Source organism: Plecotus auritus (assembly GCF_963455305.1).
Source record: "Plecotus auritus genome assembly, chromosome: 7".
In the NCBI taxonomy this organism is placed as follows: domain Eukaryota; kingdom Metazoa; phylum Chordata; class Mammalia; order Chiroptera; family Vespertilionidae; genus Plecotus; species Plecotus auritus.
In genome coordinates, this window is record NC_137774.1 from 175,369,869 (window position 1) to 175,394,886 (window position 25,018).

Consider the following 25,018-nt stretch of genomic DNA (forward strand, 5'->3'; position numbering starts at 1 on the left):
GGTAGAAAAGTGAGCCCAGCGCGCAACACGGCCGGCGGGCACCCCAGGAGCGCTGGGCGGAGGAGCGGCGCGACAGGCGGCGAGGGCACTGGCGGCACGGCCGGGAAGGAGCGAGGGAGGGGACGGGAGGAGGAGGAGCAGCAGCAGGAGAGGGAGGCCGAGGCCCGATCGGCCGGGCGGCGAGCGCCGGGGGAGAGCCGCGGCCCCAGCACGGGTTGCCGGGGAGCCCTAATCCCGTCCCGCGGGCGCGCCGCGCGGTCAGTGGCGCACGGCCGCGGCGGGGCTGAAATATGATAATCAGAACAGCTGCGCCGCGCGCCCCGCAGCCAATGGGCGCGGCGCTCGCCTGACGTCCCCGCGCGCTGCGTCAGACCAATGGCGATGGAGCTGAGTTGGAGCAGAGAAGTTTGAGTAAGAGATAAGGAAGAGAGTGCCCGAGCCGCGCCGAGTCTCGCCACCGCCGCAGCGCCTCCGCTCCGCCTGCTCCGCCGCCTCCGATTGGACTCCCCGATCGGCGAGGGCGCGGCGGCCGGGCAGCCCCCGGGCCACTGTCTCCCCCTTGCCCACAGCTCCAGCATCCTCTCGGTGGGCTGTGCACCAACTGTGCCACCACCATTTCACTGTGGACACTACTCCCTCTTACCGATATGGGAGACATGGGCGATCCACCAAAAAGTAAGAGGCTCTTTTACCTTGTGGGGCTCGGTGTGCTGTCTGTGCGGGGGTCTCTCTGGCACGGGTGCCAAGGGCTCTTCGGAGGTGGAGTCCTTGCCTGGAGAGACACACGGAGACGGTGGCTTTGGCGCCTGGCCGGCCACGCCTGCATGCTTTGCTGTCGGTTCTGATCCTCGGGAAAGGGATCCTGCCTGGGGTTTGAGTTCGCCTGTGTGCCCTCCGAAGCCCTAGCCTTCTGGTAGGGCTAAGTGGTGGCTTCCTCCGGGGAGCCCCGAGCTCTCTGAGAAGGTTATTCTGTGCCAAAGGTCTGCCCGCAGGCACAATACCCGGCGAGGTGAAGTAGCATTCGCCTCGCCAAAGGAGAACGAGTGACAACTGTATGGATGTGTGCTCTTGCTAACAAGTTATATCCAGTCCCGGGGACTAGTCCAGAGCGCGCTGCGTGGAAAACACGGGCGTCCCCTGCGTTCCCCGAACGCTTCTAGTCAAAACCTTTTCTTTGACTTGACTTTTTCATAATCGTTCACGGTGGTTATGGCAAAGAGGGAGGAGGGGGGGGGGGGAGAGAAAGAAATACAAAATGAACGGGTTTGATTGTGTGCTAGGCTTACAAATGTGGACTATTCAAATCTGCATTTTACATATATTCCACCTCCTTTTGAGAAATGAGTCAGGGTTTTGAAGGCACGCTTCAATTACCATTCCAAAGTGCAATACTCTTTTAAAGAAAAAGAAAGGAAGAGGGGTGGGAGGAGGAGATCTCCCAGAGTACGCCCTGTAAGAGAACGATACTAAAAGTGTGTTTATCTCCGTAGGAAGTAAACGGTTAGTCAATCATGTATTTATTTTCATTTCAGAAAAACGTCTGATTTCCCTATGTGTTGGTTGCGGCAATCAGATTCACGATCAGTATATTCTGCGGGTTTCTCCGGATTTGGAATGGCATGCGGCGTGTTTGAAATGCGCGGAGTGTAATCAGTATTTGGATGAGAGCTGTACGTGCTTTGTTAGAGATGGGAAAACCTACTGTAAGAGAGATTATATCAGGTATGCCACGTATATTCTGCTTCCTTAATTTTGTGAGATGTCCCTGTCTCTCCCCACGCCTTATGTATTATTTCGTGTGACTTTGCCTGTTTTCGTAGTTTGCCTTCGTGGGGTCTGGCGTGCAAAAGTTACCCAGAACGTGCATTGCATAAAATTAAACTAAGCTGTTCATCTTACTTTTTAGCGGAAAACCCCCGCAGAATTTGACAGTGGTTTTCATAAGTTGTGTGTTATTGAAGCTTGTTTAATTGCTCTTGGAATTTATGGTGCTCAAAATATTTTTCTTTTTCACCCTCCCCCTTCCAAAACAAACAAAAAATGCATAGAGGGATAAATTGGGGTTTCTAAATTTTAAAAAGATTGATTTTTATTGTACTGTGCAGTATATTTCTTTTCTGTATGTTTTAGTTCAGGGTTTTATTAGTAACTTACAAATTCTTTGGAGATGTCACTGTAATGGGCAAAATAAAAGTTTGACCTAAACATGCATTTTGAAACAGCAAATAGCCTTTTACTTTTAGGCTAAGAGTTTCTACCTTGAAAATCTAAAAACCAACCCAAATATTTCCTGCAAAAAGGCCGGAAATTTAATCTTTTTAAATATTAACCCTTTGGTGACTTCTGACTGTCTTTTCTTTCTTATCTTATCTGAGCTGATGAATTAGACAGAGCAGATCAAATTGCCCATCATCTGTCTACGAACAATTGGTATATTTAGATAATTGAACAGCTTCCTTCCTCACATTAAAATCTGGTAACTGATAAAATGAGCGAATTGGCCATACTGACAAGGCTAAAAACCACATAAGGGACTTTCTGAGTTTTCTTTTTTCTTTCAGTTTATTCTGCGTCTAAAACTTCATGCTTTGCTAATCTCATACTTTCTTCTGCCCTGGGTATGTATGTGTGAGAAACTTCATTTCCTGTCTTAGGAAGCCAGTCGAATGTCTAAAGAAAATTTTATTGTTTCAATAACAAACAGAAGAGATAATACCTTTGCTATTATGTTAAAAATATCAAAATTATCAAAATTATATGTTTTTTTAAAATTCTCTAGCGGCTATTAACAAAAAAAAATAGCTTTTTCTAAGTCCTGCTGTTTCTGGAACTGAGAACTTAATTTAAAGTTTAGTCAAAATTTAAGTATGCATTTAAAATTTTTCCCGCTCGCTTAGTATCCAGGATTTTTTTATTATTATTTTAAAAGCATGAAGTGGTGAGCAGAATCTTGATAGATCCAGCTGAGCAGTGCAAAGAGAAGTTACGAAGACTTGGAGGGAGGTGGGGGGTGAGTGGGAGGAAGTGGGGAATCGGGGAACCCACGAAGGGGGAGGGGTTTTCCAAATTGTTTGGTCACCAGCAAGGTAAAGCCCTCATCCTATGAAATGGGAGATCTCACCCCGAGTAGGCGGAGGGAGGCAAACTTTTGAATCTACCTTCTAACCTCTAAACAAATGAGCCTTTTTTCCATTGTTTACCGGGTCGGTGTGTGTGAACTGGCCACTCTGGCGAGGGAGGCTCACTTCGCACCTCCAGGGGCCGTATCTCTAGCCCGTGCAGATAGCCTTGTGCTCAATTGCAAACCGACCTGCAAGCGCCTGACTCTGGAGACACGTTGTAGAAGGAACCCATCGCTTTTACCTCTTCCCCTCCACTCTCTCTCAACCCCTCGGCGTGTGTGTGCGTGTGTGTGTTCCTCCCTTAGATCCTGTAGCTGTAAAAGCAGAACAGAGAGGTCCTTTAGATTTCCCAGCGCCTTCCTCCCCTTGGGGTTAGTGAGGTGCCCCCTCCCCGCTTCCTGGGGGTCTTTCTGTAGCAATGCCCGCTTCTGTGTCGCTGATGCACGGCCAGGGGCCAGGGCCGTGCCGCCCAGAAGGGACCTCCCGAGGAAAGGCCAGCGGCGGGGAAGAGGTCCCGGCTCCCCCGCAATCTGAACTAGAGGTACATGCTTCGGCCCCTGCTCAAGGGTTGAGGGCCGCCGCGGCGGGTTCAAACAACAGGAATGGAAGGACGCCTGCGGGGCGGGGGCGGGGGGCAACTTTCTGTTACATTGTTGCCCGCGAGGACCCTCTAGTGCCGGTCAGATCACAGTGGACGCGTGCGGGACGGATCTGCAAACCTCGGTTTCATTTTGTTGTTTTGCTTGTGCATTGGGGGGGGGGGGTGGTGTTTGCACACCGAGTGGCGTGCCAGGCTCTTTTCCTCTTGGATGGAGGACTTCTGGTTGCAGGCTTTGAGACATTTCTAGAACGTGTGGGCCAGGGGGCACCCACTGGTGACTGATCGCTGGAGCCCAGGCTTCAGAGCAGGAGGCGTTTGTCCTGGTGTGGACTGGGCGAGCCGAGAGGTGCGACGGAGGTCAGAGAGGGGTTCAGAAGGAGGCCAAGGGGAAGAAAGAAAGAAACAGAGAGAGAAGGGAGCGAGACCTAATCGCGTCTGTTCTTCCGACCCCAGCTGGTCTGTTCATGCCGATTTCGGGGGCTCAGGGCCTTGGGGCCGGTAGCGTTGGTCTCAGACGGGACCGTGTCCGCCTAAGTGACCGCTGTCCTGTGCTTGTCCCCGGCCCGGCCCGCTCAGGTTGTACGGGATCAAATGCGCCAAGTGCAGCATCGGCTTCAGCAAAAACGACTTCGTGATGCGCGCCCGCGCCAAGGTGTACCACATCGAGTGCTTCCGCTGCGTGGCCTGCAGCCGCCAGCTCATCCCCGGGGACGAGTTCGCGCTGCGCGAGGACGGCCTCTTCTGCCGCGCGGACCACGACGTGGTGGAGAGGGCCAGCCTGGGCGCCGGCGACCCGCTCAGCCCCCTGCACCCGGCGCGCCCGCTGCAGATGGCAGGTACGCCCGGCCCTCCCGGAGGAGGCCGCCTTGGGCCCGAGGAGGCCGGCTGGGAGGCCGGCGCAGGGCCAGGCCGCCAACCCTGCCCGCGCGCCCCGGCGGCTGCCGCGAGCCACCCCGGTAGCCACGGGGCTGTCGCTGGGGCGGCGGCGGCGGCGGCGGCCCGCAGGGCACCCAAGTGCGGGGAGTGCAGGGTGCGCCGCGTGGCTCCGGGGACAGCCAGGTTCAATGCGCTCATTGTCCCTTCTGCCGCCGCCGGCACACCTGCGGGCCTGCGGCTCCCAATAGGCGTGCACGCGAATGTACACCATGTGCACACAGGGAGACACACGCCCAGACAGCGATTCAGTTCACCTTGGCCTTCCAGCCGCGGCTTCCAGAACCCGGCCGCGGCCCCCGCCAGGTACTCGCCCGCCGCTGCCGCACGAAGGGGCGGAGTCCCGGGCCGCCCAGCTTCCTCCTCGAACCCAGCGAAGGAAGCGTGGTGTGGCCTGAAGTCACTTCGCTTCTCAAATCCCTTCTCTGCCCCACACTCCGAAGCATTTTAAAAATGTATTTTTATCCTTCTGTGAGGAAATGCACATGAAAAGATAGTCTTAATAACTGCAGGCCCTTGCGCCGAGCTGTAATTTAAAACTGTCAACAAGCTAATCTGCAGTAATTGCCTTTTAAAGGGAGCCTGCCTCTTTAAACCGGGCCTGCTAAGTGATTTGGTGAGAATTTCATCTTGGGGCCGGTGGCTGTAGCACTGAACTGACCCCATAGGTGTTGACCTGACCCCTAGAGGGGTCCTGGAAGGTGTGGGATTTGTACCCTGCAGGTCGGGGAGCCTTTTCCCAGGAAGGCGAGGAGAAAGAGCCAGGTCGCCTGGCCCCCGGGCGGGTGGAGGGAGGGCGGGGGGAGGGGGGTTCAAAGGCAGACACTGTTTCCAAGCCTGCCTTCCGGTCATGAACAGATCTGCTGGTGCAGTTTGAAAGTATCGATTCCCTCTAAACCCTGGCCGAGGGAGCTGCAGCTCACCCCTCCGCTGCTGGCAGCTGCAAGAGGTCTGCAGGGGATGTGCGACTTGCTGGCCCGGGGACAGAGCCAGAGGGTGGCAGCTTCTGCTCGGGGCTACCTGTGCTCTGCCTGTGGGGAGGCACCCCGGGGGCCAGGGGCAGGCAGGCAGCCGGCACCTCCCAGCTGTCCCTCCTTATCTGGAGCCCGGCGCCCAGCGGGGTTTCAGTTTTCCTCTGCCTGGGCTCAGCCTACGTCAGAAACACCCAGGTAGATGAGGACGAAAGGAGAACTTGCAAGGACTGGGGAGCTGGCCAGAATGCCCCATTTCTTTAGCCCCTGGGCAGGAGTGGCCCCTCCATACTGAAGTCCAAGGCTTTCCGGCAGCATTGTCCCGGGTTGCAGACACCCTGGCTGGCAGTGTCTCCGGCCACCCTTGTGTGTTCTGTGTCAGCTTCCCCGGAGCCCTCTGTGACCTTCGCCCTAGCGTCCAGAGGTGGGGGTGCTTGGTGTCCCCTGGGCCCGCGCTGGGTGCTAGGGAAGGCCAGGAGGGAGGAGAACGGACGCCGAAAGGTGCCACCGGGGCTCCGAGCAGGGGAAAGGCTCTGGGACGTGCGCCCCTTTGCTACCTCGGCGTGGACAGAGCAGGGACAGAGGCGGCTCGGGCGCAGATTACTCAGTTTCCACCACAGATGAGAGAGCGAGGTTGGGTTCTGCCCGGGCTGCCGAGCTCCGGGCGGCGGGCGGCCCCCACGGCCCCCCCGGCCCGCGCTCACGGCGCCCCTCGCCCGCAGCCGAGCCCATCTCCGCGCGGCAGCCGGCCCTGCGGCCCCACGTGCACAAGCAGCCGGAGAAGACGACCCGCGTGCGGACGGTGCTGAACGAGAAGCAGCTGCACACCCTGCGGACCTGCTACGCCGCCAACCCGCGGCCCGACGCGCTCATGAAGGAGCAGCTCGTGGAGATGACGGGCCTGAGCCCCCGCGTGATCCGGGTCTGGTTCCAGAACAAGCGCTGCAAGGACAAGAAGCGCAGCATCATGATGAAGCAGCTGCAGCAGCAGCAGCCCAATGACAAGACGGTGAGGGCGGGCGGGCTGGTGCGGGAGGGGGCGGGAGGGCTCCGGGGCCTGCAGGCTGCCCAGGCGGGCTGGCTGGCCTTGGTGTCTGTCCATCCTAATGGGAGCAGAAGCCCAGGCAGGCGGCCCCTCACCCCAGGGCCAGCCTGATTGGGGTGGGGGGGCGGGTGGAACTTCAGCGGGTGGGAGGGGCAGCCCACCACCCCAGCCTTCACGGGTGGGCTCATGCCCCTCAACCTCGTTCCCATCCACACGGCGGGGCGACCCCTCTCCCTGCAGGCCGGAGGCAGCAGGGCCTGGCTCTGGGTTTGACAGGTTCTCAGCTCTGGGTGCCCTGACAGGAGGGAGGGACAAGGCTTGGTTTTCTATGAAATCCAGGGGATGGGGAGGGGGGTTACCCTGGAAGTCCCCTGAGTCCCCTGCCCCACACCGGCTAGGCCTTCTGCAGCACCTTGAGGCCTGCGAGGTCCCCCAAGGTGACCCGCAAAGACAGGGCACCCTCTGCTCAAGGTCAAGCCCAGGCTGCAGAGATGTCAGGCCCTGGCAATGTCTCCCCCCCCTCCCCCCCCCCCCCCCCCCCCCCCCCGCTCCTCCCTGGTCACAGCAGCTCCCACCCACAGGCCTTCTGGTGAAAAGAACCTCAAGAGTTCCTTTTTTTTTTCTCTCTCTTTCGCTTTTACTGCTTTGGCCCTATTTTTAAGTGCCATAAAACCCGCTGTCATTAAACTTGGCAGGCCGACCCAGCCTGGGCCAGGGCACTTTCTTAACAGTACAATAGCAGCCAGGCCCCGGGCCTGGAGGGTGGGGGTGGCGCTGCAGGGGGAGCCGCCGGGAGAAAACCTAACCGAAAAGCTCAGTGAAACGGCCCGGGGCCACCCTGTCTAGAGCCGGAGGGAGGCCTCGCCTGCCTCCACCGCCCCTGTGGCCCGGGATGGCTGGCCGAGCAATGGGGATACGCCATGAGAGTGAGGGAAAGAAGGCAGTTACAGGAGAACTGGGTTTAATGAGGTCCAAGCCTACCTACTAGTCCAGCCCACAGAAGCAGAGAAACAAAACGCAGTGAAACCACACGGAACCCCAGCTCGCTCGTAGCCATAGGTGCAGCCGATTAAGGGAGTCAATAAAGGCCACGATAGAGATAAGATAATGCCGGGGTATATTTGCTCAGCCCGAGCAGACAATGGAGGGAGGGCGTTTGCTCATTAACATGTTGGGATTGGGTGGGGGCGTCGTTCGCAGAACATCCAGGGGATGACAGGAACCCCCATGGTGGCCGCCAGTCCCGAGAGGCACGACGGCGGCTTGCAGGCCAACCCCGTGGAGGTGCAGAGTTACCAGCCCCCGTGGAAAGTACTGAGTGACTTCGCCTTGCAGAGTGACATAGATCAGCCTGCTTTTCAGCAACTGGTGAGTGTCAGCTCCGGGCGCGGGCCGAATCCCCACCAGCAAGGAGGTTCTGGTGTAACCGCCCTGCCATGAAAGATCCCAGGGGTGGGGAGAGGGGGGTGCCTCCCAGGGCCCAGGGTTGGGCAGAGAGGAGGGTGGTGTGGGGAAGAGGAGGAGCAGGCTTGCAAGAAAAACAAACCTCCCGCGAGCCTTTTCTGGGAGAGTTCGTCATTTGACCATCCAGGTTGCATTGTCTGTCAGTCCTGCTTTGATGGATGGACCTCAAGGTGCCTGACTAAATAGACATGCGTGGGAAGGCGACGGGGGTTGCAAAAGCATACCGCTCAGACTCCAGAGTGAGGAGGGACTTTAGAGAGCACCTTGATATTATTTTAATCAGCAGTTAGTATATTTCCTCCCGCCCCAGCTCGTAGAGAATGGGCATTTCAGGGCCTAAAGCAAAGCGATGTTAGTAATGTTGACATGCGTAATCAGTGTCAGAACCAGCGGGCCGCAGGCATCTGTCTGGGTGAGGGTTCAAATACATCAAGAAAGAGTGCAGTTATTCAAAGATAGGACTGATACTTTGTGTTACTATAGCTCTTTCGGGGACTGTCTTCATCTAAAAAGGTAGGACTGTTGAAACATTTTTAAGTATAGGAGTTCAGATTTCACACTTAATGACATACTGTCGAACATGTATTTAGCAAAAGGAGCATGCGTTCTACCCATCAGATCCTATGTGAAAATCTCTTAGTATGCTTTACACATTCAGAGAAGAGAAAAGGAACTCACCTTTCACCTACAAAAGGCTTAAGGGTCAAGATAAAGAAGATTGTTAAATATACGTCCTTTGTGATACATGTACACATAAGATTTTTTTTTTTTGGCTTAAATAGTAAACAGCCCTAGAGAATCTTGTATGACATAAGATCTATCCTAAAAGCTTGTTCCTTTCTTGGAAATGACAGTTTAATTGAGGTTAGCTTTTTCCCCTCACATTTACCTGGAGGGCATTGTCTTCCTCTGTGGCCACACGTAGGTAATAAGCCAGAGTCAGTGGTTACCAAGACTTGGCCCAGGCTTCTGTCTGTAAGTCGGCCGGTCTAGGAAAATCCGAGGAGTCCTTTGACCTCCCAGTGGGAAAGCTGAACAGCGTGGATAGGAAGGTAGACTCTGGAATGAGGAACCGTCACTTATTTTAAAGTCAGGTTAATCTCATGAGTTATTTGGGTGAAACCTGGACCCTAGAGGGCAGGTGGGGGAGGGATGCAGGGCAGCTTCCGAAACTTCGGTGACAGAAGTGAGCAGAAGTAGGAATCCTGGCAGGAGGGGTGGGTGGGGGCTGGGCAGAGAAGGAGCTTAGCAACAGCAACAGTACTTTCTGGGCCCAAAAGGAGCCCCTTGTTTACAATGCCACGAAGCTATAACCTATGGGCCTCGTCTGGGAAGGAAGAGCCTGGCTGGCGGAGAGAGAGCTGAGATGGAGGAAGGTCCACGGGCTGCAGGACCAACAAGGAAGGAAGCCCGGGCCGTGAGCCCTCGGAGGAGGCCATCCCCGTCCTTGGAGCCCCGGGCATCTCCGGTCACAGGAGCTGAGCGGTCCGAGTGTGTGTGATGGATTTGCCTCCTCCAGGAGAGAGGCTCTGATGCCTGGAGACAGAATTCGTCTGCTCCCGAGGCAACGTGGGGTGGTTTTTATCTCGAGCGTGCGTGGGAGAGCCGTGATGCCATCTTACAGTGGGACACACGTTTGTTCTTCAATAACTGAACGCAGCATAATGTTGGGAATTCAGCTCTGACAGGTCTCTTGGAAGATGGGAAATGGGGAGGATTTCTCCTCAAATCCTTTTCCTGGGAGGCTTGCTTTAACTGTTAAAATGAGTCCTACACCCAGATCTTTCTCTGTACCCGCACCGGTACCTGTAGGCACCCACACAGACGACCTGATGGGTCCTCCTTGTATGCATATGACCAACGCCTCCTTCATTCCCTTCTCAATCTTCCACGCAGGTCAATTTCTCCGAGGGAGGACCGGGCTCCAACTCCACCGGCAGCGAAGTGGCCTCCATGTCCTCGCAGCTCCCGGACACCCCCAACAGCATGGTGGCCAGCCCCATCGAGGCCTGAGGAACATTCTGGCAGATGCATTCTTCCCCCCCTGTTGGAGACAGTGGGAGCCGATCCCGTTGAACTCCAAAACAAAAGTATTTAACGACCCAGTCCATGGAAAATGAATTGAGGAAATGAATGCTCCATGAAATGCACGAAGTCTGTTTTAATGACAAGGTAATATGGTAGCAACACTGTGAAGACAATCATGGGATTTTACTAGAATGGAAACAAACAGCAAAGCAAAACCCGAACCCAACACACGCTGTCCAATGACCTTAGGAGGACTGAGAGAAAAAAGAAAAAAAAAGACGTTTTTAAAACGTAGAGGATTTATATTCAAGGATCTCAAAAAAAAAAAAAAAAAGCGCTTTCATGTCACTGCCCATCGAGAGAGCAGCAGATGTAGAGTTTCCTAGTCCGCCCCGTTCTGAATGGTGCTGTTTCTATGCCGGCCGCCGGCTTGCCAGGCAGGAGCCACCGGAGCAGGAGGAGGAGAGCGGCTGAAAGGCCCTTTCAGGAGGTGGTGCTGGCCGAGGGCTTTCCAGCTGACTTAACAAGGGGTTAATTGAAAGGCTGGGTTTCTTAGCATGTCCCTTTTTTCCTCTGGCCCCTTCTTCCCCCCCCACCCCCCCCCCAACCCACCGCCTCCTCTTTTTCTGAGATCCATCCTCTATCAAGAAGTCTGAAGCGACTTTAAAGGTTTTTGAATTCAGATTTAAAAACCGACTTATAAAGCATTGCAACAAGGTTACCTCTATTTTGCCACAAGTCTCGGGATTGTGTTTGCCTCTCCTGTCTGTCCAAGGACTTTCCCCCAAAGATGTGTATAGTTATCGGTTAAAATGACTGTTTCTCTCTCTCTCTCTCTCTCTCTCTCTCTCTCTCTCTCTCTGGAAATAAAGAGGAAAAGAAAAAGGAAACTTTTTTTTTGTTTGCTCTTGCATTGCAAAAAAAAATTATAAAGTAATTTATTATTTATTGTCGGAAGACTTGCCACTTTTCATGTCATTTGACATTATTTTTTGTTTGCTGAAGTAAAAAAAAAAAAAAGAAGACAAAGGTTGTACCGTGGTCTTTGAATTATATGTCGACTTCTATGTGTTTTGTCATTTTTTTTTCCTTAAATATGTGAAAATCAAAGCGCCATATGTAGGATTATATCTTCAGGACTATTTCACTAATAAACGTTTGGCATAGATAAATAAAGAAACGCCCAGGTCCCTCTTTTCTATGTTTACAAGCGAGGCGTGCTGCCTGCTCGGGGGTAGCCGCCCAGGCCCCCAGGTCCCCCTGCGCAGGGAAGGCAGAGCCGCGGGGCTGCGGAATCTGCAGCTCTCCGCTTAGCAGTATGACTGGTTTTTGCAAATTAGATGCTGTCCTCCTGCCTGCCCACCCCCCCCTCCTCCCTCCTGTCTCTTTTCTTGCCCTGCCCCCCTCCACCGCACCCCAAATAGGAAGAGGAGGGTCCTGCTTTATTTTCTTAGACTGAGCGCTTTCTTTAAACTAGAGTCTCCTGCGTAGGCCTGTGGACGGGACCCCTATTTGAAGGATGAGCTCTTGCTCACAGAGGGGCTTTCTGCGTAGCCAGCGAGGCCGGACCACTCCTTACCAGCGCGGCGGGCGGCCCCTGGAGATGCTGCTGGATTGATCAGGAGGAACAGGCGGAGAGAGGAGCGTGTTCCCTGGCCGGTCAGCCTGTGTGTCTCCGTGCCTTCCCCCCACCGGGGCCCCAGCTTGTTTCCTGAGCCCCCCAGCCCACCCCCGACTTCTCCCGCAATGCCAATTCCAAAAACCGTGGAGGGGTGGCCGGCTGGGTCGGGGCGCACAGAGGAGGCCCAGTTGGGGAACCGCCTTTTGGGGGATGGGGACCCCTCTTGCCCTGGGCGAGGCCCAAGGACTTCGCTCTCTCTCACACGTGGCCCCCCGGTCTTGAGCAGGAGCCCCTGTGTGAGAGCCAGGGGCAGGGCAGCGGCCCGTCCAACACCCGAACCCGGTTTCTCCCGGCTGCTGCTTCCTGGAGTTAGGGTTTGGGCCTCCACCTGGTGCCCCTCCCCCATGGTCCTCGGACCCTTTAGAAGCTGGATTCATTTGTACTCTGGAGCGTCCTGTCGCGTTTTACATATCTGACAACCCGTAATACCGAATACCTACGAAAGCTGGGGAACCCTGATGCTGTGTCTGTGCCCGGTGCCCCCGGGACCCCTGCCAGGGAGCAGGGCGGGGGCCAGCGGGGGCTCCCAGCTCTCAGATCGCTGTGCTGTGCCCCTTCCCAAACCTTGGCAAAGTCGGGGGGCGGGGGCGGAAAACAGGCTCAATTAGGCTTTTGTTTGGCCTGGGTCTACGAAAAGGGTTAATTACAGGCCCCCGGTGGGGCTGAGAGAAAACAAACTTTGCATTGACAATGTTACAGCGCCTGGGACCTGCCCCTGGCTTACTTTGGTTGCGTCTGATTCTTGACAGAGGGGTAATAATTTGGCCTGGGGTAATCATGGCTTGTAGTCTGTTGAGAAAAACAGGAGTTATGTCTTATCTCACACACATCTTCTCTGGGGAAAGCCCGCCCCCCTTTCCTTTCTTATTTGCTGTTTCTTTTCTCTCTTGCCTGTTTCTTGCAGGGGACCTGACTCTGAGCTGCCTGCTCAAAATCTCTATTTGTCTGCCTTTTCCGTTTTCCTCACCATCACACCTGGGGCAGACGAATAACTAACCGGAAGGGTGGCAGGTCCAGGGTGCATGCCCGTGTCACCGGGATTGCACAGTTGCTGATCAGGGGAGTCCTGGTCCTTAAGCCCTCTCCCCCTCCCCCCCTCCACCTTAGCCTCTGCTAGACTATTGTGACCACTTAGGACTCGGAGATGGAACAAAAACAAACACAAAAAACCAAAAACTTTATCTAGGGTTTGAATGCAACGGGAGGACTTCGGTGAGGCGCACATCTTTGCGATGCTTCGTCATCCTGACATTTATTTCTAAGATTAGGACGGGGCTGGGGGGATGTGTTACATATATAGATGTCAGTGTGTCCTGAGGTCCACAGCTTGAACGGAAGCGCAGTAATTTGGGAGGCGAGTGATGAATGATTTGGTTTCACTTGCTGGATTCAGGACATTTGCTGCCTCATGGCGGAGACTGGGTGCACAGGTCGATAGCATTCCGGTTCTTGCATTATTCATGGAAAGGTGTGCTCCCTCCTCGGCTCCTCAGCATGTGCTCTCCAGGGCGCAGCTGAAACGTCTCCTTGTTTGCAGACTCTCTCCTGTGCTCACGCCCTTTCCCCTGCACACCTCTGGGGACCCTCTCTTCTCCTGGAATTCCTCCTGTTGGCTATTATCTGTGGTCCTCCCTCCCCTGATGACGCTGCATTCTCCCTTCTGGACGTTGTGGCTCACGTCCTCCCGCTTCTGCAAGCGAAAACGTGATGCCAGGGACACCATCCGGCCAGGATGCTCCCCTCAAATGGGGGATCCATATCGACATCTGCACGCCCACGGACAGGCTTGTCCCCCCATTGTTTCGGAGCAGTCACCTTCTGTTGCAGTCGGCTGTCGTTCCTTTGCACCACGTGGACCTGGCTTTTCTTAACCATTAAAAAAAAAATTCCCTTCCCAGCTAGAATTACATACCCGACGACACTTTTCTTCATGGGAATAACGTGTCTGATAACTGGAGATGCTAGGTGGGTGTGCGTACCCACTTCACCATTTCACAGCCTTTGTGGGATTCCATATTAAAAGGCGACTCAGTGCGGCTGTGCCTGTGTGTACCCTGGCGGTTAAACTGATCCGAAGGACCCCTTTTCTGGCCCATGCCATCCAGCCCAAAAGACAATGGGCTTTGAAGGCTCCTAGAAGTACATTGCATTTCCCGAGCACCTTGAAATGTAAGTCATAAGATCAGTCATTCTCATCGAAATGTCTTGGAAATCCCATGAGGCCTGACTTAGCCTTTTCCCTTTTCTTAAAAAAAAAGGGGGGGGGGGTTAACACTCCCTCCAAACCACCAGAAAAGCTGCCTTTGGTTGGAACCCAGCCGGCCAGGCTTTAGCCTCACCCCTCCTGTAAGTAAAGGAAGCAGAAAGGACCCACGTTCTTATTTGTAAAGTTCCTGAAGTCAACAACTTCTGTAGAGGAGAGTTCTAACCCAAAGTACGCTGGAGTTGGACTCGTTTACTGTTCCTTCCTCTCTGCTGATCAACAGTCAACAAGGCAAGTCACATTTTCTCTGGGGGCTCCGTGGGGAGAGGGAGGAGGGGGACATTTTTGTGCCTTTCTTCTAAAATGTGTTCCTTCTGAAAATGACCCCACATCTTGGATCCTCCTGGTTAAAAATAAAAACTGTTCACTCGCACCGTGTGAGTGGCTGCTTTTAAACTAAAAATGCAGGGAGCTCGTCCAGGGCGCTGGCGGCCCCTTCTGTTTACTGATCTTTTCTGATTGTTGTTTTCTTGATAAGGGAGCAAAGCCACTGAATGGCTGTTTGCGCCCTGGCGCCGCAAACATAAACTTCACAGCTTACACTGTCCCGAGGCCTGATGGGGGATCTCTCCACACCTCCCGGGGACTCTGAAGTGCAGACAGAGCCGCTGGTTCACAGGCCGAGAGGGAGGGGGGAGGGGAGGGGAGGGGAGGGGAGGGCGGGGGGAGGAGGGGGGCTGCCGGGTGTTTGCTGGCAGCAGCATTGTTGCGATCACATCCTTTAATTTCTCTGGCGCTGAAGCTGTGGCTCCGAGAGGCATGTTCTGAGCCTTGGAGAAGCCCATCTCCCCAGAGCCGCTCCTCAGACCATTGGATTCTTTTCGGTTTTTTTGGAAATTGATTTTGCAGATCTTTCTGCTGGCTGACCCCTCTGCAAAGGCGGAAGCAATGATACCAGAGCGTCCTGCAAAGAAAACCACTTCCCGCCCCCCTTTTCCCCCTCCCCCCTCCCCCCTCCCCTCCCTCCCCGCCAAAGGGGACGCCTAGATTTGAGGGAACCGTGTGTGTGTGTGTGTGTGTGTGTGTGTGTTGGGGGGTGCTGTTAGCCAGGTGGTGTGAGTGTGTGTGTGTGTGTGTGTGTGTGTGTTGGGGGGGGTGCTGTTAGCCAGGTGGTGTGAGTGTGTGTGTGTGTGTGTGTGTGAGTGTGTGTGTGTGTGTGTGAGTGTGTGTGTGAGTGTGTGTGTGTTGGGGGGTGCTGTTAGCCAGGTGGTGTGTGTGTGTGTGTGTGTTGGGGGGGTGCTGCTAGCCAGGTGGTGTGAGTGTGTGTGTGTGAGTGTGTGTGTGTGAGTGTGTGTGTGTTGGGGGGTGCTGTTAGCCAGGTGGTGTGTGTGTGTGTGTGTGTGTTGCGGGGGGGGGGTGCCCGTTGACCCCGTGAGCCCTGTCCAGCGTGGGAACCGCTTCCCCTTCTGTGGACCAAGGCGCCTGTTCATTGCAGGTGATGCTCTTGGAGGATTTGGTTAAGTCGGCAACTTGGCCCGCCCAGTGGCCCCCTGTGTGCAGCGGGCGGGCGCCGCCTGGACGCACTCAGGTTTGGGGAGCGGGAGCTAGGAAGGGGGGCCCGACCCTGGTCTCCCCAGCCCCCGTCCCCGTGGTCCGTAAAGCAGGGCCGGGGTCCGGCGAGCACAGGGGGTGCTGCTGGGCCTTCTCGAGCCCATCAGGCTGGCGGACCTGGAGGCCTAACCCAAACAAGGCGCTTGGCTGGGAGGGCGCGAGTCTAGACAGAGCGGGTGGCTCGGCGGCTCCTTATCTGCCCCCGGAATCAGCCGAGAGGCGCTGCCGGCCCAGGCGGGCGCAGCCGGCCCCACAAACAGCACCTGAGGCTTTACAGCCCGCGGGACCGTCCCCCGGGGGAGCCCCCCAGCCGCACCGGGCCCGGCCTGCGCCCCCCACGCGCGCGGCGCGGACACCCGGGGGCGGTGCTGGGGGGGGGGGCGGGGTGCGCGGCTGCTCAGCTCCCTCCTGTCCCCCAGCTGGGCCTGCGGGGGGCCTGCGGGGACCCTGCGGACACCCCACCGCGGCCCCGCTCTGCAGCCCCAGCCCGGAGGTGCAGGGGGCGGAGGACGGTGGGGACAGATCAGGGCGGAGTGTCCGGAGGAGCCGCGTCCCCGCTCGCTGCCTGGAAATGACAGTTCTGCGCCGCGGCCACTAATGGTTTGCGGGGTCAGTGGCTCTGACTCAGGGGCGATCAATGAAGACATTTAGTGCCGTAATAAGCTCCCCCCACCCCACCCAATGTACCCGGAAAGATGCGTCCGCCTCTCGGACAGGATGTCCCCAGCAGCCGAGCGCCCTGTGGCTCTGGGAGCACAAACAGAGGCGGGGCGATCGGTGTTTTCAAAGCATTTCGCGGGCTCCCGTGGGAGCTCCCCCGGCTCTGCAGCCGACGCTCCCCTGGCGCCCGGGGACCAGGGCAGGGACCGGCAGGGCGCTCTTTGCAGGGGCGCCCAGCCGCGTGTGGAGGCTTATAATCTAGGGATGGGTGGCTCGCCCTGCAAATTAATTGAGTGAAATTAAGTTGTCATTTTGGTCCTTCCCTATGGACATGTTTTGTTGCTTCAAAAAAATAAAAAAAATAAAAAAGGGGGGGGGGCGGGAGAGTTCCTAGCTACCCCTTGTTATTCACGATGCGTTTGCCCACAGCAGTCCACGCGTGTCTGCCATGAGCCTGGCGTGGGGGAGCCCGCCTCTTGGAACCGAACCAGAACTGTAGGTGCGGGTGCTCCGGTGACGAAAAGGATTTCCGAAAGGGGATGGAAGAAAGAAAAAAAAACAAAAAACAAAAAACAAAAACACGGGGCACAGAACACAACCTCTCTTTCTCCAGGAAAGATCCCTTCCCCGTGGCTGCGCTGCCTCCCTTTCCCGGGGGGCGGGGGGCTGTTTACGTGGGCCTGTCACACATCCAGGGTGTTGTTTGAAACTTGGTAAACCAGCAGGTATGGGGAGATAGTGCGAGGCCGCCCCGAATGCGATAAAGTGAACCGTGGAGGGAGTCAACTTTCAAGGGCTGGGAAGGTTCTGTTCCTTTTTCCCAGGAGCTTTTTAAAAATGAGTATTTCTTCAACGTGTTCTATGTGCTTTCCGGCAGTTCTGTAATATCACACAGTTGTCCAACACCCGGCAAAGGTAGGACTGGCCAATTGTTGTTCGTACACACGGTCTGACCTGCAATTATGGTGATAGTGTGTTCTTAATTAGTTTTTAATAAGTTCTCTTTTCCCTCCTTAGCAATATGGCCTCCACCTAGCCTATCTAAAACATATTTTGTCTTAACATTTTCAACACTTACTTATTAGAACACCTATTATTTTTTAAACACTATAGGTAGGAGGTTTACTTTAAAACTAAGGTTAGCAAAGGAAAAGGTTTCTATGATTTGGGGGGTAGGACTAGGAGGGGAAAAATGAGTTAGGTTTCTGAAAACTGCATACATACTTCGAAACACTATATTCTAAGCAACAAAGGGAAGACTATATATGAGCCAAATAGTGCAAGTCTCGTTTTAAACTCACAGAATATAACTGCTAAAAATTTATATCAGTAACCCAAGAGTTTCTATTGTGGGAGATCCATTGTCAAGAAGAAACACTTGAAATAGAATAACCTGGCAACCTGAATCACATTTCATATTTAACTCTCACAACAAAACGAGTGACTTTATTTGTAAAATACAGTAACGTGCCTTCACTCACCATTGAGTGCTGATGTCTAAAAAGATTAAGTGTGGAAAATACGAGCGTCAGTTTCCAGAGAATGAAATGCTTAGTACATTCTTTTTTTTTTTAATATATTTTATTGATATTTTACAGAGAGGAAGGGAGAGGGATAGAGAGCTAGAAACATCGATGAGAGAGAAACATCGATCAGCTGCCTCCTGCACACCTTCCACTGGGGATGTGCCCGCAACCAAGGTACGTGCCCTTGACCGGAATCGAACCCGGGACCCTTCAGTCCGCAGGCCGACGCTCTTATCCACTGAGCCAAACCGGTTTCGGCACTTAGTACATTCTGAGATTCTTCATTTACTTTCTTTAGTGACATCTAGGACTACGCTGGAGGTGACTACGTATACGTCTGTGTCTGTATCAAAGTTCGCTGCATATTTTAAGGCTGTGATGTATCCTATCCTTGAAGTCCCCAACTTCAAAGACTAGTCACTCTTGCATTGTATGCATGGCCAACTTTCTACCTACTCACCAGGAGCTGAACCGATAAAAACTCACCTTTTAGTTCTCTTAGCCCATCAATGGATTCCTAAGTCTCATTCATGTTTATGGAAAGTGTCCTTATGTGTCATGTGCAAAACAGAGCTGGGGGATATTTCACCCAGCGATGTTTTTATTGCAAGTATGCTAGGGCTAAAAAGGACCTAAAAAATCATTTCAATCACACGACATATTAGTCTCACGGGTGGAAATGAGCATATGAAGTGGTAGGATAAGAATTGACTTTAAAAACAAATACATTAGACCTAGCTGGTTTGGCTCAGTAGATAGAACATCAGCCTGTGGACTGAAGGGTCCTGGGTTCAATTCTGGCCAAGGGCACCTGTCTGGGTTACAGGCTGGATCCCCAGTAGGGGGCGTGCAGGAGGCAGCCGATCAATGATTCTCATCATTGATGTTTCTATCGCTCCCGCTTCCCTCCTCTCTGAAATCAATAAAAATACATTTAAAAAATAAAATAAAGCCCTAACCGGTTTGGCTCAGTGGATAGAGCGTCAGCCTTCGGACTGAAGGGTTCCGGGTTCGATTCTGGTCAAGGGCATGTACCTTGGTTGCAGGCACATCCCCAGTAGGGAGTGTGCAGAAGGCAGCTGAATTGATGTTTCTCTCTCATTGATGTTTCTAACTCTCTATCCTTCTCCCTTCCTCTCTGTAAAAAAAAAAAAATCAATAAAATATATTTAAAAAATTAAAAAATAAAATAAAAACAAATACATTATAGGAAAAAAAAAGGCCTGAGATCATTTCCCCCACCTTTTAGAATTTTAGGAGTAACCCTTAGCTAACTGATGATTCCGAAATATTCCTGCCAAGCAAATGGGATAGCTTATCTACCTACCGGTGAGCTCCAGTGCCAAGCCGTATCCACTCCCCACCGGCCATGAAGGAAGTTGTTTCTGCTGAATTATTGACTGGCATTTGAGCGATGCTTTATTTCCAGTTGGTGGTGGTGTGGACTCTGAACGTCGTGTAGATTAATGTATGCATGTGTAATGCGGCAGCCTGGGCCGTGGCGTGGAGCTTTCTCTAGGGCAAAGCTCTGATATCAGAATGGAACCTGCAACACCACAGATCTGAGTGAGGGTCCAACAGTGAAAATGACGGAAGTTGCTCATCATGAATGCTACTGTGGTTATTTGAGTTAAAACCTTCTAGAATCATGTCCAGATGAAGAATATCTTAAATCCTTTTTTATAGGGAATATGGCAAGGAGGCGTGTTTCCGGGGGCAAGCACGGCGTGGCGGTGGTTTCTGCAGTCATAACACTGTTGCATCAGTAAAGCACTTTGCGGTCATTAGTTATGTATGAGAGGCGGCAAGGCCATTTTCCTAATGACCCCTGCACCTGTTTCTCTGCACGCTCCTCCGTCCCCTTGTCTTTCCTTCGTGGAAAGAGCAGAACATCAAAGAGGCAGCGCTTTGTCCCTGAAGACTTCAGCCAGGATGCGGTGGATCAGAGAGTGGAAGCTCTTTCAAAGACATTTCCAGTGATGTCACTGTCCTTACTTCCAGGAACTGAGGGGCGATGCTGAATGGTAAAGCGGGTGGCAAGTGGACTAGCACAACTGTACTTTATCTTCTTCTTCTTGATTTCTGAATCCTCACCTGGGCATATTTTTCCCATTGATTTTTAGGGAAAGTGGAAGGGAGGGAGAGAGAGAGAGAGAGAGAGAGAGAGAGACAGAGACAGAGAGAGACAGAGAGAGAGAGAAACATTGATGTGAGAGAGACACACCAATTTGTTGCATCCTGCACGCCCCCAGACCAGGCCTGGGGATCGAACCTGAAACCCAGGTATGAGCCCTTGACCAGGAATCAAACCAGGAGGCGGGTGTTTGATGCACATGGGCCAGGGCTGTACGTTATCTTCTTAAAGCAGTGACTCTCCAATGTTTTGATTTTAGGACCCTTTATGCTCCTTGAAATTACTGAAGATCTCAAACAGCTTTTGTTTATGTGCACCACATCTATCAGTGTTTGCCTTTTGATAAATTAAAAATGAGGACATTAAAATATTTATTAGCTGTGCAAATAACATACTACATGTTTCCATAACTACTTTTTAAAAAATATATATATATTTTTATTGATTTCAGAGAGGAAGGGAAAGTGAGAGAGAAATAGAAACATCAATGATGAGAGAGAATCATTGATTGGCTGCCTCCGGCACACCCCGTACCGGGGATGGAGCCTGCAACCCCAGCACGTGCCCTTGACTGGAATTGAACCCGGGACTCTGTAGTCCACAGGCCAACGCTCTATCCACTGAGCAACACCAGCCAGGGCACCATAACTACTTTTTAATGGAAAACAACTGTAGATTACAAAACAAAAATGTAGTGAGAAGGGCAGCATAGGGTTTTGGGTTGTTGTTTTTTTTTTTTTCAAATATCCTATATAATAAAAGGCTAATATGCCAATCAACTGAACGGCGGAATGACCGGTCGCTGTGACGCGCACTGACCACCAGGGGGCAGACACTCAATGCGGGAGCTGTCCCCTGGTGGTCAGTGTGCTCCCACAGGGGGAGCGCCACTCAGCCAGAAGCCGGGCTCATGGCTGGCGAGCGCAGTGGTGGTGGCGGGAGCCTCTCCCGCCTCTGCAGCAGCGCTAAGGACGTCTGGCTGATGGCTTAGGCCCACTTCCCCTGGACATCCCCAGGAAGTTGGACATCCCCCGAGGGCCCCCGGACTGAGAGAGGGCGCAGGCTGGGCTGAGGGAAACACCTCCCCCTCGAGTGCGTGAATTTCGTGCACCGGGCCTCTAGTTTTAAATATCTGGCTTCCTAGAAGACAGTGTCATTCTCACATCTGCTTCCTTAGTCCGTCTGAGGCAATATCACACACCATGTGGATTCTAGAACACTCTATGTCCACTTGTGAGAGACTGAAAGGGAAAAAGGTCAATGATGTCTTAGCATTCTTATGAAAAGAGTTTTGACCTCACGGACCCCACTCTCCCGAAAAGGTTTCAGGGACACCCCCTCGAAGGTCCCCAGAACGCATGCCGTAAAATGGGCTTTGGCAGAAGGGTTGCAGAGACACTGTTGCCTCGGGGAGTTTAATTGCTCCTATTCATGCTCTAGAGTAGCGATTGTCAACCCTTTTCATCTGATGGCACACATACACTAATTACTAAAACCCTGCAGCACTGACACAAATGTAGGTATAATTTTGATTCGTTCACACTGGACGGCTGTTGCCATTGTTTTATTTGACAATCTAGGGAAAGGAGGTCAGTGCCCCTGACGAAAGAGTTGGTCTTGCATGTTTCACACATCCCTCAGCACCCCAGGGTGCCGTGGCACACCGGTTGAGAATCGCTACTCTAGAGACACAGTCTGTGTTTAAGTCAAGGCCAGGCCACCGTTTTATTTTGTGATTTTTCAATGTCATCATTAAACACAGATCTGGAAATCACTTACGTCCGTGGCCTTGAAGGAAAAGCAGAATTGTGTTGTGATGTGACTGGACATGGAAGGCTCCTTTCAAAAAAAACTCTGGAAAGACGGACACATGAATGGGGCCTGGCGCGGGGGGGGGGGGGGTAAAATGTGTTGGGATCTGTTCTCTCTTAGAGATCTTTTCCTCCTTTATCCGTGTGAAGCTGGGGAGGAGGATGAGCCCTGAAATCCACAACAAATAAGGCCTAATTGACACAGGTGAGGATGGCCAGCCACAGCATTTGGAGGCCAGGAATTAAAAGTGACGGCTGTAATTTGGAAAAACTGCTTGGCGTCTGGAATGAGATAAGCTTATGAGATGAAAGACTGAAGGCTGGAAAAAGCGAGGCCAGGATCATGGTGGCTCGGGCAAGAGAGGGACCTGTTGATAGCTGTGAAGAGAAGGATTTAGTCTGAGGAGGGGTCCGAGGAGCTGCCTGGGGGGGAGGAGGTGGCAGTTGTCCGGGAGCGTTGGTTGAATTCCTCACAAGCACGGGGACACATGGCACACCTCCGCTGCCTTTACCTGTGGGTTGGCCACGTGGCCACATCCTTTGCCAGTGGAATCCAGGCAGAAACCACGGGCATGACTCTAGGGTTGGGTGTGAGCTTTCTTCTGGTTCTGTCTTCCCTTCCACCTGGCTGGAGCCCCCGAGAGCCAGCTTTACCTGGGCACCTGGTGGAAGTGAGCTGGGGGTGTGGCGGAACCATGGGATGGGCATAACCAGGGTCCTCAGTGACATCGGGAGCGGAGCTGGCCGCTGGCCCACCGGGAACATTCAGCTAAACTGTAAGTGAGAAATGCTCCCTTGTTATTATTGTGCTTATTTATTACACCAGCCTCGCCCTCCCCTAATGCAAGAGGATAAAGACTACAGCAGCCATTTCCAACCATTTTCATCTCGCGGCACACATAAACTAATTACTGAAATTCTGCAGCACACGGAAAACTACATATAGTTTTGCCCATCTGACAAAAACTGGTATTGTTTTTTATTGATTTGCAAAATATTAATAATAAGAGTAATTACCTACCCTTTTGTTCCAAGGTGACTTTTTAAATGTATATTTTTATTGATTTCAGAGAGGCCAGGAGAGGGAGAGAGAGAGATAGAAACATCAATGATGAGAAAGTATCTTTGGTTCAGCTGACTTCTACACGCCCCACCCTGAAGGTCAAGCCTGATACCCAGGCATGTGCCCTGACTGGGAATCAAACAGTGACATTCTGGTTCATAGGTCGATGCTCAAACACGGAACCACACCAGCTGGGCCAAAACTGACTTTAAAAAAAAAAAAATCAGGAGCCTCTACTTGTACTAGTTAGTATATAAGGATTTCTGGTAGCAAGGTTTAACCAATCAGACACAACTTTTTTATGCGACATGACAAATAAGATGCAACTCTATTTCTGTATATATTTATTTCTGTATATATATTTATGGTTCAAGACAGGTGGCTATTGTGTTGGCTGTTGTCATGTTTTAAATTGGACAATCTAAGGAAAAGGGGCCTGTGCCCCTGACTAAACAGTCAGGTAATGCATGTTTTAGAAGTCCCTGTGGCACACTGGTTGAAGATCACTGGACTAGAACATTGAGATAGTAAGAAGTCAGGCTGACTCTACGTTTCTGAATCTGAATGACAGATTCTGGATGATTCATGCATTTATTCACTCCCTCCCTCATTCATTAACCCATTCAAACATTTATCTGATGCTTACTACATGCCATGTACTATTGTTTGTTTTATAAATGTACTAGTGGCCCAGTGCACAAATTTGTGCACACTGAAAGGAAATTAATTAGAAGAAATATTTTAATTTCGCCCTTTCTCTATAATAGAAGTGTCAACCAAATTTACGACCGACAATGACAGATCGAAACACACGCATGCACTTGGCGCCAGTGAGAGCTTTATATGTATCATGCAAGCGTGAGTCAACTTAGCCTTTTATATATATAGAATAAGCTTGCTTAATTAGACCTGCTTTATGATTTAGCTAAACTTTTTCCAGCCCAGTGAAGCACCCCAACTTCTCGTTCAGGTAATTGTCAGCAACACAGCAGTAAATATCAACACAGAGCAGATTATTATTGTAGATCACGTAGGGAGAACAAAGGGTGAAATATTTAACTGCAGCCGTGTTTGACTACATTCTGTGCAGTGAGAAAACCTGAAGTCATTTTCAAGGTCCACCATTTCTTCTTTTTAATTGGGTCAAGTTTCTAAGCTTTCTAAATGTCCACTTTCCGGCTAATGAAAAGAAAATAAGATTCCACCAAGTCTCCTATCTACCTACTCCAGGACTTCTGTGAGGATCAAATGAGATGAGGCACAGGAAAACGCTTCACAGACATTTGGTTAAAGTGTAAAATGTTTACACCTGGCTATAAAGCAAGTCATGTTCTGGGCTGAAGAAACTGCAAGGAGGCTAGTCGCTAGGGAGAGGAATCCGGGCGTTGCTATGTGACATCATTACCCAGCATCCACAGCCACCTTTTTCTGGCTGAGCTGGGCTGGGGGCCACATTTTGCAGCGTTGGCTGAGATTTGGTGGGGTGTTGCTCCAGGGTAGTGGCGGGGCCTGTGTCCCACTTGGGGAAGCCGAGTGTTGCTTTGTGGGAGCCAGGTCCGCGGTGCCATTTCTTCGTAAATGGCCAGTGAGCGTCACCGCAGCTCCTGCATTGAGCGTCGGCCCCCTGGTGGTCAGTGCGCATCATAGCGACCGGTCAGATAGTAGGACACTTAGCATATTAGCCTTTTATATATACAGATTTCTATTGATTTCAGAGAAGAAGGGAGAGAGATAGAAACATCAACGATGAGAGAGAATCATTGTTCAGCTGCCTGCTGCATGCCCCACACTGGGGATTGAGTCTAATACCTGGGCATGTGCCCTGACCAGAAATGGAACCATGAGATCCTGGTTCATAGGTCGTCGCTCTGCCACTGAGCCACGCTGGCCATGCCGCGCCATGCACTATTCTCTGTGCTGGCTGTAGATGTCGCAGTGAGAGAAACAGAGTCCTTGCCCTCATGAAGCTTATCTTTTTGTGGTGCATTCAAATCTCATACCAATAAATGCACACTGTAATGGAGGCAGTGATACAGGTCATACACAGCGAAAGAGAAAGAACGCTTACCGTTTGCAACAGCATGGATGGACCTGAAAAGAATTCTGCTGAGCAACGTAAGCCAGTCAGAGAAAGATAAGTATCACATGATCTCACTCATAGGTGG

The 25,018-nt window shown here is 52.4% G+C and overlaps 1 protein-coding gene across 1 annotated transcript; it reads left to right on the top strand.

Annotated features, from left to right (window-relative positions):
* The first annotated feature begins 399 nt into the window (after positions 1 to 399).
* On the top strand, positions 400 to 10,480 carry ISL1 (ISL LIM homeobox 1). The gene is made up of 6 exons (XM_080682805.1): positions 400 to 675; positions 1,533 to 1,722; positions 4,300 to 4,559; positions 6,350 to 6,636; positions 7,873 to 8,040; positions 10,033 to 10,480. Exons 1-6 carry the CDS (start codon positions 648 to 650, stop codon positions 10,147 to 10,149), a joined length of 1,050 nt encoding a protein of 349 aa, XP_080538931.1. The 5' UTR covers positions 400 to 647; the 3' UTR covers positions 10,150 to 10,480.
* The last annotated feature ends 14,538 nt before the right edge of the window (positions 10,481 to 25,018 follow it).

Bases quoted from the DNA above. Each gene is read 5' to 3' on its own strand.
- ISL1 (XM_080682805.1), top strand. From the start codon at position 648: ATGGGAGACATGGGCGATCCACCAAAAA. The intron at 676-1,532 runs GTAAGAGGCTCT...TTTTCATTTCAG, and splicing joins CATGGGCGATCCACCAAAAA to AAAAACGTCTGATTTCCCTA. The intron at 8,041-10,032 runs GTGAGTGTCAGC...TCTTCCACGCAG, and splicing joins AGCCTGCTTTTCAGCAACTG to GTCAATTTCTCCGAGGGAGG.